This window comes from Pezoporus flaviventris, unplaced genomic scaffold, assembly GCF_033815535.1.
Source record: "Pezoporus flaviventris isolate CSIRO_AGI_PZ_B2104156 unplaced genomic scaffold, CSIRO_AGI_Pfla_v1 ptg000064l, whole genome shotgun sequence".
NCBI classification, from domain to species: Eukaryota; Metazoa; Chordata; class Aves; order Psittaciformes; family Psittacidae; genus Pezoporus; species Pezoporus flaviventris.
Window position 1 is genome coordinate 3834856 of NW_026892612.1, and position 21539 is coordinate 3856394.

Here is a 21539-nt window from a genome sequence, read left to right on the forward strand (position 1 = left end):
GCCATCATCCCAACAGAGAATGAACTTGGAACATCATGGACCGAATGGACTCGGCAGCATTATAGGGATTGGTCCATGCACTAAGAAAATGATTTTTTCCTCTTGGTCTGTATGTATATGGATGTATATATGTGGGAGAGCGATGGTGTATTGAAAATGTGGGATCTGAGCACGACGTGAATGGTATGGAATAAGGGGTGGATAATGTCCTGGGTTCAGCAGTAGCAGTCATGTTTTTTCCTTTGTGTTAACTGGTGCAGTGCTGTGTTTTGACTTCTAGTTTGAGAACAGTGTTGGTGAAGCCGATGTTTTCGGTTGTTGCTAAGTGATGTTTACCCTGACCAAGGACTCTGTGAGGCTCATGCTCTGCCAGGGAGGAGGGGAGGCTGTGAGGAAGCAGAGACGGGGCGCCTGACCCGGGCTAGCCAGGGAGGTATTCCATACCACAGCACGTCATGCCCGGGGTGGGGGGTAACTGGGAGTTACCCGGAAGGACAGGGGCTTCCGGGTGGAACTCGCTTTCTTGGCCGGTGGTATCGTATTCTCTTCTCTTGTTATTTTCCCTTATCATTGTTTTAGCTGATAGTAGCGGTGGTGATTTGTTGCTGGACTGTTCTTGTCTCAACCCGTAGGAGTTGCACTCTCTCGATCCTCCTCCCCGTTCCTCCGGGAGCGGGGAAGGGGAGAGCCCCGGTGCAGGAGGGGGGGAGACGGACACGGACCTTGATTGTTGTCAGCTCGGCACCACTCACTGGGAGTGAGTGAACAAGTTACCTGACTGGGTTTAAACCACGACAATGGGGATCAGCATGTTGGCACAGATACGGAGTGTGTTTTACTCCTGACCATTTCATCTGATCTCAAAAGTTAAGCAGAGTCAGGTTTGGGTCTGGTTTAGGGTTAGATGACTACATAGGAGGACCAAGAGATTTTCCCCAAGGCTGGACAGTCATGAGTGGCAAGGTGTGTGGGATAGTACGGGCAAGTATCTAGGCCAGTGGTCCCCTCAAGAGCTTTGGAACTTTACTGCTGAACAAGTGCAATATCTGGAAAAACTAGTAAAAGTCTTATATGAGTTGTGTTGTCATCCTGGTCATACCAGAGAAGGAGAAATCATGGCAACATGCTGGGACTTGGCCTATGCTTACAGAAACCTGTTCAACACTATCCAGCACCTTCAAAGGGAAAAAGATGTCACTGGATCTGATGGCAAAACAACAGACAACGCAGCTACTCCAACTCCAAATGCAGCAGCTACACCAGCCCCAGTGACAAGTACAGCAGCTACTCACACTCTTGTCTACAACAGACAATGAAGCTACTCCAAGTACAGCAGCTACACCAACCCCAGTGACAATTACAGCAGCTACTCACACTGACTACAAGAAACAATGCAGCTACTCCAACTCCAAGCACAGAAATTACACCAACCCCAGTGACAAGTACAGCAGCTACTCAAACCCTGACAACAACAGACAGTGCAGCTGCTGGTGCTACTCAACCCCCAAGCACAGCAGCTGCATCAACCCCGACAACACATACTGCAGCCACTCCAACTACAGTGATAATCACTGCAGCTAAACCAGAGGAGCAATTTGTGCCAATATCAGTTGCCCCTGTACATAAGGGGAAAAGCAAACAAGAGGCACAAAAAGCAACCCGTACAGTGAAGAAAGATGAAGAACCAATGCACTTACTACACAGGACAGCATCTGAACAAGAGCTATTATTAAGTAGATCAGAGAAAGGGGAAGAAGAGGTTACTTCTCAACCCTGGACCTCAAACGAGCTATGGAATATGCAAAAAGATTTCACCTGTCAACCAGGGGAGCACATCATCACCTGTTTGCTCCAACGCTGGGCCAATGGTCACAAACTAGAAGGTAGGGAAGCCAAGCAGCTAGGATCACTTGCTAGGGAAGGGGGAATTGACAAAGCAACTGCAAAAGAGAAAAAGTTCCTCAGCCCTTGGAGGTGGCTCTTGGCAGATGTGAAAGAAAGGTTTCTGTACAAGGATGATAAGTTGTTCAGCCAACTGGACCACGACAGAGAAAGGCATCCAGTCTCTGACAGAATCAGCCATTGTAGAGATGACCTATCACAGGCCGGATGCTGGAATGCACCTGTAGATCTGTAGATGAAGCCAAATGTACACAACCCATGAGGTAGAAACTTATATGGAGTGCACCATCATCATACGCTGACTCACTGGCAGCAATAATCTGGAATGACATAGTACCACCAACAGTGGATGAAATGATTTGTCAACTCCGAGAGTTCGACAACAATCTCACCCCTTCCATCATTTCAGCTGTGGAAAAACTGTCCCAGGAGTTCAAACAACTGAGAGACGATCTATCCAATCTATCCAGTTCCCCACGTGTATCAACACACATCTCAGCTATTAACAAAAGGCGCCCTACTGCTTGAGAGAGAAGATACAGGAAGTACACGCCACAGGCCTATGGTTTTACCTGCGTGATCACAGACAAGAGCTGAGAAAGTGGGATGGAAAACCTACCTCAGCTCTGGAGGAACGGGTGCATGAATTGAAGAGGAGAACAAAAGTCAAGGATGATCATCCCATGAAAGCTGGGGCTTCAGTGTCTGGTGAGCAGGCTTCAGACAGAGTGGAAGAGCTGACTTTATTCCAGCTCCTGTGATAAAGAAGACTTATCCTTTTCTACAAGACGTAAGTGGCCAATATTGTGATCACTATCAGAAGGGCCCTGCCTCTAGCCAGATGAAGGTAGGGGACAATCAGATTTACTGGACTGTGTGGATCAGATGGCCTGGTACATCAGTCCCACAGAAGCATAAGGCTCTAGTAGATACCGATGCACAGTGTACCCTGATGCCATCAAGCTGTCAAGGGGTGGAACCCGTCTGTATTTCTGGAGTGACAGAAGGATCCCAAAAGTTGACTGTACTGGAGGCTGAAATCAGCCTGGCTGGGAGGAAATGGGAAAAGCACCCTATTGTGACTGGTCCAGAGGCTCCATGCATCTTTGGCACAGACTACCTCAAGAGAGGGTACTTCAAAGACCCAAAAGGGTACTGATGGGCTGGTGGCACTGCTGCTTTGGAGACAGAGGAAATTAAGCAGCTGCCCACCTTGCCTGGTCTCTCAGAGGATCCTTCTGTTGTGGGGTTGCTGAAGGTCAAAGAACAACAAGTGCCAATCATGACCACAACAGTGCAACGGCGGCAAGAGTGCACCAACCAAGACTCCCTGAATCTCATCCATAAGCTGATCCGCAGACTGGAGAGGCAAGGAGTGATCAGTAGGACCTGCTTACCCTTTAATAGCCCCATATAGCCAGTGCAAAAGCCTAATGGAGAGTGGAGACTAATAGACTATCGTGGCCTGAATGAAGTCACACCACCACTGAGTGCTGGCATACCTGACATGCTAGAACTTCAGTATGAACTAGAGTCAAAGGCAGCCAAGTGGTATGCCACGATTGATATTGCCAATGCATTTTTCTCCATTCCTTTGGCAGCAGAGTGCAAGCTACAGTTTGCTTTTGGAGTGGTGTCCAGTTCACTTGGAACCGACTGCCCCAGGGGTGGAAACACAGCCCTACCATCTGCCACAGACCGATCCAGACTGCAGTGGAACAGGGGCAAGCTCCAGAACACCTGCAATACATTGATGACATTATCATGTCAGGTGATAAAGCAGAAGAAGTCTTTGCGAAAGGGAGGAAAATAATCCAAATCCTGCTGAAAGCCGGTTTTGCCATAAAACAGAGTAAGGTCAAGGGACCTGCACAGGAGATTCAATTTTTGGGACTATGTCCTGGGTTCAGCAGTAGCAGTCATGTTTTTCCTTTGTGGTAGCTGGTGCAGTGCTGTGTTTTGACTTCCAGCCTGGGAACAGTGTTGGTGAAGCCGATGTTTTCGGTTATTCCTAAGTGATGTTTACCCTGACCAAGGACTTTGTGAGGCTCATGCTCTGCCAGGGAGGAGGGGTAGCCATGAGGAAGCAGAGATGGGGCGCCTGACCCGGGCTAGCCAAGGAGGTATTCCATACCACAGCACATCATGCCCGGGGTGGGGGGTAACTGGGAGTTACCCGGAAGGACACGGGCTTCCGGGTGGGACTCGTTTTCTTGGCCGGTGGTATCGTATTCTCTTCCCTTGTTATTTTCCCTTATCATTGTTGTAGTTGATAGTAGCGGTGGTGATTTGTGTTGTACATTGGTTGCTGGACTGTTCTTGTCTCAACCCGTAGGAGTTGCACTCTTTCGATTCTCCTCCCCATTCCTCCGGGAGCGGGGAAGGGGAGAGCCCCGGTGGGGTGGGGGGGGAACGGACCTCGATTGTTGTCAGCTCGGCACCACTCACTGGGAGTGAGTGAACAAGTTACCTGACTGGGTTTAAACCACGACAGTTCTTTTTGGCGCCCAACGTGGGGCGATACAGCGGAAGAAGTCTTTGAGAAAGGGAGGAAAATAATCCAAATCCTGCTGAAAGCTGGTTTTGCCATAAAACGGACTAAGGTCAAGGGACCTGCACAGGAGATTCAATTTTGGGGAATAAAATGGCAAGATGGACGTAGACAGATCCCCACAGATGTGATCAACAAGATAACAGCAATGTCTCCACCAACTAATAAGAAAGAAACGCAAGCTTTCTTGGGTGCAGTGGGGTTCTGGAGAATGCACATCCCAAATTACAGTTCGATTGTAAGCCCTCTCTATCATGTGACCCAGAAGAAGAATGATTTTAAATGGGGCCCTGAGCAGCAACAAGCCTTTGAGCAAATTAAACACGAGAGAGTTCATGCAGTAGCCCTTGGACCAGTCCGGACCGGGCCAGATGTAAAAAATGTGCTGTACACTGCAGCTGGGGAGAACGGTCCTACCTGGAGCCTCTGGCAGAAAGCTCCAGGGGAGACTCGAGGTCGACCCCTCGGCTTTTGGAGTCGGGGATATAAAGGATCTGAGGCCAGCTATACCCCAACTGAGAAAGAGATACTGGCAGCCTATGAAGGGGTTCGAGCTGCTTTGGAAGTGATTGGCACTGAAGCACAGCTCCTCCTGGCACCCCCATTGCCCGTGCTGGGCTGGATGTTCAAAGGCAGGGTCTCCTCTACACATCATGCAACTGATGCTACATGGAGTAAATGGGCTGCACTAATTACACAACAAACTCGAATAGGAAATCTCAGTCGTCCAGGCATTCTAGAAGTCATCATGGACTGGCCAGAGGGCAAAGATTTTGGAATGTCACCAAAGGAGGAGGTGGTGCGTGCTGAAGAGGCCCCACCATATAATAAACTGCCAGAAAGTGAAAAGCAGTATGCCTTGTTTACTGATGGCTCTTGCCGTATTGTGGGAAAGCATCGGAGATGGAAGGCAGCTGTATGGAGTCCTGGATGACAAGTTGCAGAAACTGCTGAAGGAGAGGGTGAATCGAGTCAGTTTGCGGAGGTGAAAGCCATCCAGCTGGCCCTGGACATTGCTGAACGAGAAAAGTGGCCAGTACTTTACCTCTATACTGACTCATGGATGGTGGCAAATGCCCTGTGGGGGTGGTTGAAGCAATGGAAGCAGAGCAACTGGCAACGCAGAGGTAAACCCATCTGGGCTGCTGCACTGTGGAAAGATATTGCTGCCCGGGTGCAGAACCTGGTGGTGAAAGTACGTCATGTAGATGCCCATATACCCAAGAGTTGGGCCACTGAGGAACACCAGAACAACCAACAAGTGGATAAAGCGGCTAAGATTGAAGTGGCTCAGATGGACTTAGATTGGCAACATAAAGGTGAATTATTTTTGGCCCGGTGGGCCCATGACACTTCAGGCCATCAGGGCAGAGATGCAACATATAGATGGGCCCGTGATCGAGGGGTGGACTTAACAATGGGCGCTATTGCCCAGGTTATTCATGAGTGTGAAACACGTGCTGCAATTAAACAAGACAAGCGGTTAAAGCCTCTTTGGTGTGGAGGACGATGGTTGAAGTATAAATATGGGGAGGCCTGGCAGATTGACTATATCACACTGCCACCAACCCGCCAAGGCAAGCGCCATGTGCTTACCATGGTGAAAGTAACCACTGGATCGCTGGAAACACATGCTGTGCACCCACACCACTGCCCGGGACAGTATCCTGGGCCTTGAGAAAAAAATCTTGTGGTGACATGGCACCCCAGACAGAACTGAGTCAGACAATGGGACTCATTTCTGGAACAATCTTACAGACATTTGGGCCAAAGAGCATGGCATTGAGTGGGTATATCACATCCCCTACCATGCACCAGCCTCTGGGAAAATCGAACAGTACAATGGGCTGTTAAAAACTACACTGAGTGCAGTGGGTGCTGGGACTTTCAAACACTGGGATACACATTTACCAAAAGGCACCTGGTGGGTCAACACCAGAGGATCTGCCAACAGAGCTGGCCCAGTGCACTCAGAACTTTTACATACTGTAGAAGGGGATAAAGTTCCTGTGGTGGACATAAAGAATTTGCCAGGGAAGACAGTCTGGGTTACTCCTGCTTCAGGTAAAGGCAAACCCACCCTTGGGATTGCTTTTGCTCAGGGACCCAAATATACTTGGTGGGTAATGTGGGAAGATGGGAAGTCTGATGTGTACCTCAAGTGGATTTGATTTTAGGGGAAAACAGCCGACGAACTCAATTGGATGCTATTGCCTGCTATGTAGTATTTTTATAGCCCATCAACTAGATGTCTTCAGGTCACTAGCGACTGGCCCTGACTTCCCTCTGACCATTAACCCAACAAAGAATGGACTTTGAAGAAACCAGACAAGCTTAGCAGTGACGAGTTCCATGGTGTCATTGGCAGGCAACAGTCCAACACTGCACACAGCCTCTCCTGCTCTGAAAGACTGTTACAAGAGATGGAGCCCGACATCATGGACCGGATGAACTCAGCAGCTTTATAGGGATTTGTCCATGCACTAAGGAATGATCTCTCTCTTTGTGCATGTGTGGACATGTACATATATATATATATATGAAACAAGAGTGATGGTATATTGAAAAATGTGGGATCTGAGCATAACTTGAATAAGGGGGTGGATCCTGTCCTGGGTTCAGCAGCAGCAGTCATTTTTCTCCTTCTTAGTAGCTGGTGCAGTGCTGTGGTTTTGACTTTCAGCCTGAGAACAGCGCTGGTAACACCGATGTTTTTAGTTGCTGCTCAGTAATGTTTATTCTGACCAAGGACTTTCTGAGACTCATGCTCTGTTAGGGAGGAAGGGAAGTCAGGAGGAAGCAGGGACAGGACACCTGACCCAAACTAGACAAAGGGGTATTCCATACCACTGCACGTCATGCCCAGGATATAAACTGGGGGCAGTTACCCGGAAGGGCTAGATCGCTGCTCGGGTCAGTCTGGGTAACAACTGGCGGGTGGTGAGCGGTTGTATTCTCTTCCCTTGTTATTTCCCTTATCATTATTATTATTGGTGGCAGCAGTAGTGGTTTGTGTTATACCTTAGTTACTGGGCTGGCCTAATCTCAACCCATGGGAGTTAACACTCTTCTGATTCTCCTGCTCATTCCTCTGGGAGCAGGGGGAGGAAGAAGAGGGGAAGTGAGAGTGGCTGCCTGGTTCTGAGTTACCGGCTGGGCTTAAACCACGACAAAACACTTCGGTGTTTTTTTTCTTGACCCGCCACCGCCCTGGTGACACCTGTGGAAACGGGTACTGGACGCCGGCAATCTAGCATCAGTTTTGCACCCGGGCGCCGCAAGGGCCCGCTGCACGCTATTTACCGAACAGCTCGTCATGAGCCCTCTCTAAACCTCCCGATTTTATATCTACAACACCAAATCGCTCTTTTTCTTTAATTTTAGGTGTACCAGGGACCGGAGAAGGAAGAAGCAGGCAGCGATAGAAGGGCATTCTACAGTCCCATGAAAGCCCTGTTTGATGGACTTCGCAGGCAGCAGGACCGCGCCGGGCTTCAGAGGTACCTCCCATCCGCCCACCCACCCGCCCTCCGCTCCCGAACCGGGGCAGTCGCCGAGCGCGGCGAGCGCCACTGCCCTCCCCGCAGAGCGCCCTGCCTGGCCGCCGAGCCCTCTTCTCCGCCCCCTGGCCCCAAGTCGGCCACCGCTCCCGCACCCCCTGAAAACCGCCGTCGCCGCCACGCACCGTGTTGTAGAACTCGGCTATGGCGGGCACGATGGTGTAGTTGTCCTCGCACCAGTCCACCTCCGAGCTGCCAGCCCGCAGCTGGTCCCACCACAGCTGCACGCCCATGACGGTAGCCCGTCCACCCTGCGCTCTGGCTCCGCCACTCCTGAGATGCTAGTCGGACAGCCCCACCTCCTCATGCCCCGCCTCTCGGCACGCCTCGGACCTGCGTGAAGGTCGGGGCTCGGTTGGCCGGCATGCCGCGTGTCGCGCTGTCTACGGGACAGTCGGGGCTGCGTAGGGCAGTTCTGCAGGGTCTGAGCTGTGCCTGTGCGCGGCGGGACCCTCGCAAGTGAGAGCCTCTTGCCCAGCGCCTGGCCGGCACAGCCGGCGGTGTCCGCGGGAGCGCGGCCCGTCGCGCCGCCGTGAGGGGCAGCACAGCCGGGCGGGAGCCGCGCAGACACCGTCCCCCAGCGCCCGCGCGAGCACTGCACGTGCTGACTGATGGCACCTCCGGCGGCCGGTGCTTCCCGTTCGCGGGAAGACGCGCCACCCGCCGCTCGCCGGGGCTCTAGTGTTCTCACTCCAACCGCGAGAGCGCGCTCTCCCTCCGAAGGAAACGGCTAATCCTGCCGCAGGCCACCCCCGGTCTGCTCCTCATCGCGGGCTAGCGGCGCCCGCCGGGACTACCTCGTACATATCCTGAGGGCACTGGGGCGTGTCCCGGCTGCCTGCCGCGGCGGGGCTGGGTGGGGGGCCGACCCCTCCGCCACTTACAGAACAGGTTCTCCCCGCCGCGCCCCTCTGCCGGCGAAGCCTCGGCCGTCATTGGGCAGCCCGGTCACGCCCGGCTCAGGCGGTGCTGTTCTCGCGAGAGTTGGCGGGTGTATGTGAAGGCTGCGGACGGAAGTAAGGTCTTTTTTAGTGGTGGCGCGGATCGGCGAGGATGAAGGTAGGGTTTGGGTTGTCGCCGGTTGGGGTTCGGGTGCTCCCCAGACACAAATGCCTCCAGTGTTATGTGTGGGGCCGCTGGTGGGGAGTGATGGTCCCTGGTGGTGGGGCTGGAGCGCCGCTGTGGGGCGGATGGGAGCGGATTGTCGGCGGGCTGACATGGCGGCCGCGCGGGCCTCGTTCTGTCAGTGGGGCTTCGGGCATGAGGCCGGGTTCCGGTGGCGGTCGGTACTGCTATGACAAGGCTATTTCGTAGTAGCAGGCCTGCGCTGTTGGTGCTGGGGCCTGTCAGGGGGGCGCAGTGTGCGTCGGAGCTGTGCCTGTGTCCAGCACAGGCCGTGCTCGAGCTGAGAGTGCCAGAAGGCGTCCCCGAGGCTGTGGGCTTTGCAGCGGCCCCTAAAAGACATAAGTAAGGAACCACCACGAGTGTCGCTCACCTTAGGTTGCTTATTTAATTTTCTGATGCAGTGTATGTTGTAATGGACTTGCAGAAGAAGAGGAAACTAGTTTCTGGTGCTGTGGTAAAGCCAGTTTTATTCTATGAATGAACAAGTAATGCCGTCCAGTGTGGCCAAGAACAGACCTGCCTGGCTGTCTTGAACACGATAGTGACAAGTTATGGCTAGTAAACATTCATGTAAGCAGTTGGGGAATTTCAGCTTTGAAATGCTAAGGTGAACCTGGCAGCAAAACTGTAATTTTTCTTTTAAAATGTTCCATGGGATGATTCAATCAAATGTGGGTTGGTTTTTTTTTGCTCTTTCTAGCTGAACATCTCTTTCCCAGCCACTGGCTGCCAGAAACTCATTGAAGTGGATGATGAGCGCAAGCTGAGAACATTCTATGAGAAGCGGATGGCCACAGAGGTTGCGGCTGATAATCTTGGCGAGGAGTGGAAGGTAAGCATAGAAGGATGTGTTGGATCTGTCTGTATTTGAGAACCTTAAATCATAGATTTTCTCCAGTATGCAGTTGTTTCAGTAGGGTGTTTGTGTGGTATGCGTTTAGCCAGTATGTTGAAAGTTTCTCTGGGTATATATACTGAATTTGGTGATCAGGCTAGTTTGTTCTTCTACTTTGATTTATCTAAATGTTGTTGGTTTTTTTTTTCAGTGTTGTGATTAGAATTTCTTGCTGCTTCTTTCAGTAATTTTTTGCTCTTCATTTAAGTGCTGTCTTGGTATTCAGAACAATTTAAATCTGTACTATAATACTGCTGATCCCTTCTTTACTGAACAAGTTTAAAATTGTCTTCATTGCATTTAAAGTGCTGCTGGTGCGTGGGGAAAAAGTATGTTGGGTCTAATGGGTGGGTGTAGAATATGTGAGTGTTAATATGGACAGTTCAGCTGAATTCAGGTAAGTTGATGTTTTGTATTGCCACCCCCAAAAAGAAGGCAATAAAAGCTTTGCTTCTCATTTTCCCATATATTCCTATTCAAGATACTCGCATTGTATGCAGATTTCTAGTTTGTGACAACAGGCTTTAGTTAGGTTTAGGATTAAGGATAAGCTAGACGATAATGGGCAAGCTTCAGTCTGGTGCACCTTAGACTAAACTTTGACTGGATAGAGTTTAATTTTTATATATATTTTTGTAGATAAGTAGAATAAATGTAAATTATGGTATACAAAAGTATTTTTCATATCTCTTGGGGCAATGTTGGTTAAAGAAGTTGTTTCCATTAGCAGTAACAGTTATTTTTCCTGAGTCATAGGCACAGTGCCCTGTTTTGAACAGGATCTTGTGATACAACTTCTTGTTGAATTAACAGAAATGTGTGAGCTACTACTGAGTGTGTTTCTGTGCTTTCATAGGGCTATGTTGTCCGAATCAGTGGGGGCAACGACAAACAAGGGTTCCCCATGAAGCAAGGTGTCCTGACTCATGGACGTGTTCGCCTTCTGCTCAGCAAGGGCCACTCCTGCTATCGCCCAAGAAGAACTGGAGAGAGAAAACGCAAATCTGTTCGTGGTTGCATTGTTGATGCCAACTTGAGTGTTCTGAACTTGGTCATTGTGAAAAAGGGTAAGAGGTAGAAGCAGGCATCTTGAAGGAATCTCCTTGCTAGTGGCTTTGGAGTTGTGTAGAAAGCAAATGGAGTCCCCACTTTAGAGTGTGAATGTAGCTTGAAATCCGCTCTGGATATTACATTTGTGTAATTTTAAAACTGGTCACTGCAACGCTTTTATTGCTGCCGGCAATGTGATTGCATTAAATTGGCAAAAGTGTACCACAGGGTGGTGCTATTAGTAGGTGAAACCAAAGGAGCATCTGGTATTATCTTGAATTTTTATGCATTTTAAACTTATAATTGAAATTCATTAATGAAGCAAGCGTTCAGTAGATGCAGAATTGTCACATTTAAACTTACGTTCTCAAAGGTGAAAAGGATATTCCTGGGCTGACAGACACCACTGTGCCCCGTCGCCTTGGTCCCAAGAGGGCTAGCAAAATCCGCAAGCTGTTCAACCTTTCGAAGGAGGATGATGTTCGCCAGTATGTTGTGAGGAAGCCTCTAAATAAAGAGGGTAAGAGCTCAAATTTTACAACTCTTTGGTTTCATGGCATTGTCTATAGAGAAGTGTCCAGCCTCTTGCATTGAATGAGGTACACTATAGTAGTAGATGCAGGAGTTGTAACTTCTGGATAAGAAGAGTGTGTTTGCTTCGTTTCTTCTACCCCTATCTGCCCCTTCTGTCTACTTTAGCAGTTTGTTTTTAAATATTGGATAAAATCTGGAGTAGTGTTTGCTCCAAATATTTATTTAGTTCTAAGAATAATAAAATAATTGCTATTAAGAGAAAGTTAAATATGAGGTGGAATGTTTGTGGAAGCATTTTTATGAGTGGAGGATAAAAGCAGTATATAGAGAAGATAATATTATTTTTTTTTCCCCCATTACTTATGGCAGCTTCTGAAACGAGCTTTTGTTGGTAGGGTACTGTGTTGCTTACTCTACCTATCTTGCAGTTCTCTGCATTTGGCTTCTTTGCATTTCATCAGGGAACTGAAAGGGTGAGGACATTAAGCAGAAGGGACATGATAAAGCTTAGGCACAGTGAAAGCTTGTTGGGTAAAAAGCTGCTGTTTTCTGTGTCAGAGGAACTGTTCTGTCTATGAAAGAATGTGACCAGGATGGACATCATACAGCTGTTTGTGACTAGTAGAAGTCAGGCAGCGCTGAGTAGTGAAATTTTACATATGGGTGTGATAGTGCATTTTGTTTGCTCATTATGGGCTACGTAGGTCTGTTTTAGAGATACGCATGTCAAGCCTATGTGGACCTGCAGAGAGCTTTTTAAAACTGAAAACATTATGGTTAGATACGAAAGCTACATGATGAGTTTCCATATTCTTAACCATTCTGATTCTGGGGGAGGGAATTAAAGACAGGCTTGCTGAGAAACTAGGAATTTTCACAAAAAATACTGGAAATTGGGGATGTAATAATGCTTCATTGCTGATAACAAATCATGAACATTAAGACTGTATTTTATAATTGATCATTTTTCCTGAAGATCTAACTCTGTATAAGCTGCTATAATATGTAGCATGCCAGATACTGTTTGCATAACAGTAAATGGAACTTACTTGTAAGCTTGTTAGATGGGGCCTTTTTGGAAAATAATCTGCTGATCTGCAATGCTTTCTTAGGCAAGAAACCCAGAACCAAGGCTCCCAAGATCCAGCGACTAGTGACTCCTCGAGTTCTGCAGCACAAGCGCAGACGTATTGCCCTGAAGAAGCAGCGCACCCAGAAGAATAAGGAGGAGGCAGCAGAATATGCGAAGCTCTTAGCCAAGAGAATGAAGGTTCGTTTGCCCCATACAAATGAATATGATATATGGGATACCTCACAGAATCAAGGGATGTGATAAAGTTGATTGTTCACTTAGAGCTGCTTTGTACCTAGGGCATTTTGAATAGGAATACCTGAATATGAATATAAACATTGCTGACCAAATGTTCTTTGAGCATTTTTCCCAGTCCAAGAATAGTAGAAATTTAATGCACCAATTAATTAATTGAGAATTTATTTTGAAGAAAAAACTCCGAGAGGTTAGAGCCTGTGAAGACAAGTTTTGCAGTAGCTGTTTGAGTGACTGCATGGAGAAACAGGATCCAGCAGTTGACCTAGATGGAAGATAATTTGGCAAGAAGCCATTTGTCTGGATGAGTTTGTTCTTGCACCAAAAACCATAGCAACTGGCAAAGCAATGTTGTTGGAATATTTGGCACAGTACTTGTGTTTTCACAACTTCTAGATGGAAACTGAGAGTAGGTAGACCTCTAGTATGCTGTGAACTCTGCATTAGTATTTCTACTGTGCTTTTGGGTACTAGTCCATGTTGTTTGAAGACATGGGTCTGTACAAATTTGTATACCTGTAGAATTCTGAACTGTGAAGAGGGGAAACTCTTTTGCTTCATTGACTTAAGGAATCCATTCTGGTAGCTTCCTTCAAGTTGCATTTTTTCTTCATTTGTAGATGTTTTGAAGCACTTGGTTACTAAGACATTAAACATAATTTAATTCATGCTGCTTTGTTTTTCAGGAAGCCAAGGAGAAACGCCAGGAACAGATTGCAAAGAGACGCCGGCTTTCTTCATTGAGAGCTTCTACATCTAAGTCTGAGTCAAGTCAGAAGTAAAGATGTACGTGATATTGAAAATAAACCCGTTTGTGGTTAAGCTTCAGTATGAGACTTTTCAGTGCGTATTATTACTGGCTGACTCTTAAATATTTAGACTAAGGGTGGTAAAACATAAAGGCTGCAGGTGATTTTTTGGTAGGATTAAGTCAGTCACTAGAACAGATTCCCCAGGAAGTGGTCACAGCACCAGGCCTGTCAGAGTTCAGGGAGTGTCTGGATAATGCTTTGTCATATGGTTTAGTTTTAGGTAGTTCTGCGAGGAGTAGGGAGTTGGGTTTGATAGAATCATAGAATCAGCTAGGTTGGAAAAGAGCTTTTAAGGTCATCAAGTCCAGCCATTACCCTATCACTACCAAGTCCACCACTAAACCATGTCACTGAAGGCCTCATTTACAGATTTTTTTGAGCACTTCCAGGGATTCCACCGCTTCACTGGGCAGCCTGTTTGAATGCTTGATCACCCTCTAAGGTGAAGAAATTTTTCCTAATATCCAATCTAAACCTCCCCTGGTGCAGTTTGAGGCTGTTACCTCTTGTGCTATCACTTCTTACTTGGGAAAAGAGACCAGGCACCTCCTTGCTCATCTTCCTTAACAGGTAGTTGTAGAGAGAAATAACATCCCTCCTGAGACTCCTCCAGACTAAACAGCTCCTGTTCCCTCAGCCATTTATTATAGGACTTACTCTCCAAATCCCTTCACCAGATTTGTTGCCGTTCTCTGGACCCACTCCAGCACCTAAATGTCTTTCTTGTAGTGAGGGTCCCAGAACTGAAAACAGGATTCAAGGTGCAGCCTTGCCAGGGCCCAGTACATGGGGATGATCACTGCTCTGGCCCTGCTGGTTACGCTACTGCTGATACAGGCCAGGATGCTGTTGACCTTGGCTGCCTGGGCACAAGGTGGCTCATGTTCAGCTCCATCAATTAGTGCCGCCAGGTCTCTTTCTGCAGAGTAGCTTTCCAGCTGCTCTTGCCAATATCTGTAGCATTGCGTGATCCATATGGGTCCTTTCCAACTCAAAATACTTTCATAGAATCATAGAAAGGCTTGGGTTGCAAGGGACCTTAAAGCTCATCTGGTTCCAAACCCCTGCTAGTCAGTGACACCTTCTACTAGACCTGGTTGCTCAAAGTCCAACCCAACCTGGCCTTGATCACTGCCAGAGGTGGGCATCCACAGCTTCTCTGGGCAACCTGTTCCAGTCTCACCACCCTCACAGTGAAGAATTTATTCCTAATACCTAATCCAAATTGCCCCCTTTCAGGTTAAGCCATTACTTGTCCTATCCCTACATGCCCTTGTAAAATGTCATGGATGAATCAAATCGCACATACACATAAAACTGTTGGGTTTGGGAGAGACCTCTGGAGATCGTCCCCCCTGCTAAAGCAGGTTCACCTAGAGCAGGTTGCACAGGATTGTGTACATGCAGGTTTTGAATATTTTCCAAAAAGGAGACTCCACAACTTCTGGGCAGCCTGTCCTAGTGCTCTGCCACCCTCAAAGTAAAGAAGTTCTTTATCATATTCAGATAGAAGCTCCTGTGTTACAGTTTGTGCCCGTTGCCGCTCATCCTGTTGGTGGGCACCACTGCAAAGTGTGGCCCCATCCTCTAGACACTGGCCCTGAAGATACTTGTGTGCATTGGTAAGATCCCCTCTCAGTTGTCTTCTGTAGGCTGAACAGGCACAGCCCTCTCAGCCTTTCCTCATCAGAGAGATGTTCCAGTCCTCTAATTGTCACTGTAGCCCTTCACTCCAGTAGTTCCTTGTCTTGTACCTGGACACAGAAGGCACAGTAGTGTGGGAGGAACACATCCCACAACCTGTTGGTGTAGTGCTTTTCCTAATGGACCTCAGAATACCTCTGGCCTTGGCCACAAGGGCAAATGTTTTGCTCATTCACTACTTGTCCACCAGGACCCCCAGGTTCTCTCCCACAGAGCTACCTTCCAGCAGGTCAACCCCTAACCCATACTGGTGCATGTTATTTCTCCCCTAGTGCAGGATCCTGACCTTTGTTGAATCTTCATTAGGTTCCTTTCCACCTAGCTCTAGCCTGTCCAGGTTTTGCTGAATGGCAGTGCAGCTTTCTGGTATATCATCAATTCCTTCCCATTCTGTATCGGCAGCAAACACGCTGAGGGTACACTGTCCCTTCAACCAGGTCAGTGCTGAGTAAGTTAAGCTCATCAAGACTAGACTGAGTTCAGACCTCTGTGGTACAACGCTGGCCTATAGTTTCCTGCGTCCGCCATGTCCCTTTTGAAGGCTGGAGTGACACTGGTGTTCAGCCAGTCCTCAGAGACCTCTCCAGCTTGCTGTGACATTTAAGAAAAGGTGATGGAGTGGCTTTGCAAGTACAGCAGCCAGCTCCCTCGGCACTTCTGGGTGCATTCTGTTAGTGGGTGTCAAGTTTGTCTTCTCATGTCATGTATTCAGACATGTGGATGAGATTCTCCCTCTTCCCAGCCTGCAGCTTTTCTCCTTTACAGAGAAAGTTTGTCTCTACGGAGCTGGGCAGAACTACCTCTAACAAGTAATGTGAGGGTAGCTCTGAGCATATGACGGATCCAGGCTTCCATAAGCTCGCTCCTGCTATCACCTTCTACCATCACATTCCCCCAGGTAAGTTTTCCCACCTGATTTTGGCACAAGAACCAACAGTTCCTTCCCAGCTAAAGCTTTAAACCAATCCTGTGTTCATGCTTCTTTAGGGATTCCTCAAATGCAAGTTTTTATTGCTGTCTCTCTGTTACACACTTCCTCCTCCAGCCTCCCCTCTCATAGGCCACATTAAAGGCAGCAAATTAGGAAGGCAATGTAGTATTTTTAGCAGGTGGCATTCCTAAAAAGACCACAGTGACAAAAGCATCCAGAGGAAGACAAGCAAAGTCATTGTAATGCTGGCAAGACTGTGAAAGTCCAAAAGACTGTTCATGAACTCGCTGCTTGAAAACAGGCCTGAGATATGATTTATTATGAATCTTTCCCACAAACTACCAGTCTGTGCTATGCATATCAGTTTCCCAGAGATACAAGTATTTGGGGTCTGGTATTCTTATTTTTACTAACAGATTAATAAACTGGCTGCCATACATGAGGGAGTGTGAAAAATATTCCATTGTGAAGGCCTGAAGCATTTGACAGTAACTGTCAGTTTCTACTGCTTAAAGTTCATGCCAGGCTCACCCCACTCCCCAACCCTGAAAAACAAAAAAATAAAGCCTGGAAGCCATGTGTAAACCTGCAGGTCTGTTCTGAGGCAGGAGGGCCACCAGTGTCTCCTGATAGCCAGGATGTGTCACTGAAAGCATCACTCTCTGTCCCCATTATAAAGTCACCAAGAAACCAGAACTCATGGGAAGTGATCTGTCAAGGTCAGCCACCAACCTGTTCCCACCCACTGGTCAACAACGCTCTTTGTGGGCAGCAGCTTTGTGGTCAGGAAGCCAGGGTCCATGGCTTCCCTGCAAACAAGATCTTCATGGATTCTGCCTCCCTGACCCTGGTTTTCAGTTCTTACCTCTGTTGGTTGTCAGAGCTTGCTTAAGGTGCCACACAGACATACTCTCACAACCCCGAGCACTGCAAGTGAATCGCATCTTTTCTCATCCTCTCTCCCTCCTCAACTGACTCCTGCTCTTTTCTATTATTCAGAAGTTGCTGAGGTACTATGACACAATTCCCCAAAAAGGTATTTGAAAGGCTTTGCTTTTGCCCAGCTATAGGCCGAATTTCCATTTACGATTAAATTCTGTCAAACAGGTAAGTTCCAATGGCAAAAAAGCTGAACAATTTTTACACAGGATGCATATGTATTTTATTTTGGGAAATACATTAAAAATTGCATCTTAGTCTAGGATATCTATACATAATTCAGCATATGCAGAGTGCCCTTTTAAACTCAAGAAATATTTGTCAAATGTACAAACATTTGTTAATCAAAGCACAGTAAATGGATGCCATTTTTCAACAGTTCGAAACAGTTGCTAAAATAGTGCAAATTTTATTGCATTAAACCTCCCAGCTCACTTAATTCATAATTTATTCACATGACATCCTTTCATCCTCATTACAATACAGTTTATTTTAAGCTCCTAAAAGGAGTTCAATGTGTTTCAAAAAAAACAGCAAACAATCCCTTTTATTTGCACCACTGATGCAGGCACTGAAAGACCATCCGTTTCTCTCCTCTTACGCATTACAATATACACAGCACAGTGGAATACAAATCTAGAGTCCAATTCAACCATTCAGTTTCAAGACTTTAACAGTTGCAGGTGTGTGTGTGTGTGTGTGTGTGTGTGTTTTGAAAAGGTCCATAATGAACAGCTGATATACAGAAGGCATTTTAAAGATTTTATTAGTTAAAAGAAAAAAAAACCTTTTGTTGAAAATGTGGAGTTATGTGAATAAGATGACCTGCTTACCATTTAATCAAGTTAATCTGCATTGAAATAATTGTTTAATTAAAAGTTTTAAAAAGATAAAACTATTAGGTGGATTCCTCAGTTACTTACATTTTAACATTTTTTTTAAAATATAATTTCTATGATCTAATTTAATATACGTTTTGAAAATATCCCCTATGTTGCAGTTATTCAAGGAAAGCAGTAAACTTCATGAAAAGTATACTCTTCTAGCTGCAGCAATACAAAAAGCCATTAATTCACAGTTAAAATGGAATAAAAATCACTCATTCACAAGTGCAACGTAGCTTGAGCATAACCAATGTGAAATTCCACTAGGAACAAGGCTAAGTTACTTGCAAAACAAATTAATTTAGTTTGAAACCATATACTGAATAAAATATTTTCCATTAAAATTGCATTGTCTAAACTGGAGTCATAAAAAATGTGAATACAGAATATGAGTAACACAGAGATGCTTCTAATAACATGTAATAAAAGCTGGTACCTGTTACCAATACCACAGCCGCATCAGTCTCCTTTACCCATGAGGTTTTGAAAGATATCTTGGTAATGTGGCAGAATATAATATATAAACAAACCTTTGTCACTTAAGAATCCTGATTTAAAGCAAACCAAAACCTGTAAGACTCCACTTGATGTTTTAATTCTACAAAAAGAAACCCAGATATTTTGATAAACTAGAACATAAACTATTGGTAACTTTTATAGTTGGGTGAAAGATGTAATCTTCTCAGCATAACTGACTGCAGTTCAGTATCTTTAACGCAACAATTCAAGGAAGCTTCTCTGTGATAATTATTATTCCAACACAAACTCTCCAAGTTTTTGGGCTTACTTGAAATTCATTAAGTTTACATCCATGTATGCAATGTTTGGTTTAAACCCTCGTTTTCTGCACACACTGCTGGCTTTGAAGTTACTACTGATCTGCAACCTTTTTCTTCATGTGAGAATTCCAAAATGCACACAGAAAACCATCACCTGAGCACTGGCTTTGATGCTACTACAAAGAGTATGTGGAGGCAAGAGCTTCGCAAGTGAGCAACATGCTCCTGTTTCTGCTTACACCAAGAGGAAAACAGAACCAAGATCAAGCTTATCCCTCTTTCACAACACTTTGTACGCCTCATTCATGCATTATGGATTCAGATAAGTTTGGATTACTAGGAGTGGAGTGTCCACTAATTTTGAGCATTCATAGGTAGCTAAGTCATTCCTATGTAGCCCAAGAAGTTCATGCTATTTACTAGCAGAGAAGAACTTCCTATGCCTTCAGAGTGCAATTTTCAGAAAGACAAAAGTGTTTGCAACGCACTCACAAAAAATGTTTGTTTATTTTTTGGCCAGATTTTTGACCATGTGACTATTTAGCCATGATATGCATTTTATGCCCTGCCCTTCTCTTACGCACACTCACGGTTCTTTCAGCATTCAGATTAGGGAAGCCTACATCTCTGAAAGTTTGTGTAGGAAAACCTGCACTCTCTCTCTGTTTGTAGTAGACCCAAAAGGCAAAGGAAGAACAGGGAGTGCCATCATGTATTTGTAAGGAAAGAAAGCAACTACGAAAAAAATAGTCAGTTCTTAATTCCCTTCAAATTTTTGTGAACTTCCACCCCCCCCCGTTGACAATTTAACAAACTGCATTCAGAGATCTTCCTTTTCATTTGAACTACAGATTTTATTCAAGAACCAGCTGATTAGTTAGCTATTAAAACTAGGCATTAAAAAAATCCAAATTATAAAGAGTAAGCACTTTTGTCATTCTATATTAACGAGTTAATTACAGTAGGCAGATTAAAGAGTTCAAGTAATTACATGCAGGACTTCTACTACTCTGAAATCCAGGTACATACACAAGGAATAGAAATTAATTTGTAGTGTATAGAAATGCCAGTATGAAGGAACGAATCAAAGCAAGTTCAATCCTGCAGTTGTCTTGTTCCCTTCAGGCTTTAGTTTGTGGGGTTTTTTTGTTGTTGTTGTGTTGGGGCAGGAGGGGCAGTTGTTGGTTTGGTTTTTGGTTTTTGTTTTGTTTAGTGTACATACCTGTGGAAAGTCTAACATTTAGCACTAGATGCTATGACACAACCTGCTTTGCTGTTTCTACAACCCTACTGCCCGAATAATCTGTATTTTCAGCTACGGATGGGAAGGTTGTTTTGAAATCAAAGTGATCTCTTACAGGATCCAGTTTATAATAATGTTATTTACAATGGTTTAAAACAATTTGGATGTCACCAATTACTTCAAACAGCACTCACTGCACAGTTTTTCTTTGTAATTTAATGAGCCAGGAGAAGTTAAGGATAGCTAAAATCTGATTCTTTGAATAATCACACAATCTGTCCATTTAACACTTAACTGTCTTTGTATAGCTGTACATTTAAGATAAGTATAGAACAATACAGGAAAATTTGCTGGTTTGATTTGTATAAGAATTAAGTTGTTTGGATGAATGCTTCACACAGACTTTTATCTTGAAAGGATGGAACTATGTGTGTCAATTATGTAATTGAAGAAGAGAGAAAAATACGAAGAATTAAGCTCTACACTTCCATTGTGATGCAGATCAGATACCTGCAGGCAACCATGCATAAACCCAAAGAATACAGGATGAAAAAAAAAAACCGAACCCCCCCAAAAAAAAAAACAAAGTCACCATGTGCTTTCTTGCTTTTAATTGTTAAGAAAGCACAATATTTTCATTAGGAAAGAATCTGTCCAGATAATATCCCCATATAAACTCTGGATCAGCACTTTTAGACAAATTACAAAGAAATCAGTCTATGACACAAATGTATTTTGTTATGAATAGTGCAAATCCTTTGTGTAGCCTCATGAAAAAACAAGAGTTAGCTTTCTTGTTTCATGTAAAAGCTCTTGCAGACATATCTTCATCCCTCATCATTTTAAGAGAGTAATATGAAGTAAATACATTCATACTGAGACGCGACTACAGTTTTAGCTATGCTCTTTTAACAAGCTACAAACCTTACTTTTAATTTCACCAGAAAAGCCATACTATTAAATTTCACAAAAAAAAAAAAATTGGAATCAACCTTATCCTATTCCTCAAGTAATAGAAACACTGAAATTGTTAATCAGCATCCAGGCTCTTGCCAAGTCTATGACTACTAGAGTCAGTTAGAATGTGAGGTGAGGAAGTGTCTTATCTACTAGAAGCAATCCAAAAGACGGATTCATCTTTCCAGATCATACACTCAAGCACTTCATTTGTGCTAATATATACCTTGAAGACCACATTTCTAAATACATTTTAATTGAAATTTTGGATTTGGACTATCTCAGTGCAAAATAATTAACCCACAGGCTTGTATAAAACCATGAAAAAAGGTGATAGAAGAATTCA

General features: G+C 45.5%; 2 protein-coding genes across 2 annotated transcripts in view; one reads left to right on the forward strand and one right to left on the reverse strand.

Annotated features, from left to right (window-relative positions):
• The window catches only part of ACER2 (alkaline ceramidase 2), a 45409-nt gene extending 37085 nt beyond the window's left edge, over positions 1-8324 (reverse strand). Inside the window, exon 1 of the mRNA XM_061470861.1 lies at positions 8139-8324. Within this exon, the coding sequence (XP_061326845.1) occupies positions 8139-8246 (108 nt within the window). The 5' untranslated portion in view covers positions 8247-8324. The remainder of the gene's footprint in view (positions 1-8138) is intronic.
• Positions 8325-8915: 591 nt separating this feature from the next.
• RPS6 (ribosomal protein S6) lies at positions 8916-13772 on the forward strand. The gene is made up of 6 exons (XM_061470862.1): positions 8916-9072; positions 9839-9970; positions 10890-11100; positions 11457-11603; positions 12730-12887; positions 13631-13772. Exons 1-6 carry the CDS (start codon positions 9067-9069, stop codon positions 13724-13726), a joined length of 750 nt encoding a protein of 249 aa, XP_061326846.1. The 5' UTR covers positions 8916-9066; the 3' UTR covers positions 13727-13772.
• The last annotated feature ends 7767 nt before the right edge of the window (positions 13773-21539 follow it).

Excerpts from the sequence above, each read along its gene's own strand:
- RPS6 (XM_061470862.1), top strand. Across the intron at positions 9,971-10,889 it reads ATCTTGGCGAGGAGTGGAAG|GGCTATGTTGTCCGAATCAG; the intron begins GTAAGCATAGAA and ends GTGCTTTCATAG. Across the intron at positions 11,604-12,729 it reads GAAGCCTCTAAATAAAGAGG|GCAAGAAACCCAGAACCAAG; the intron begins GTAAGAGCTCAA and ends ATGCTTTCTTAG.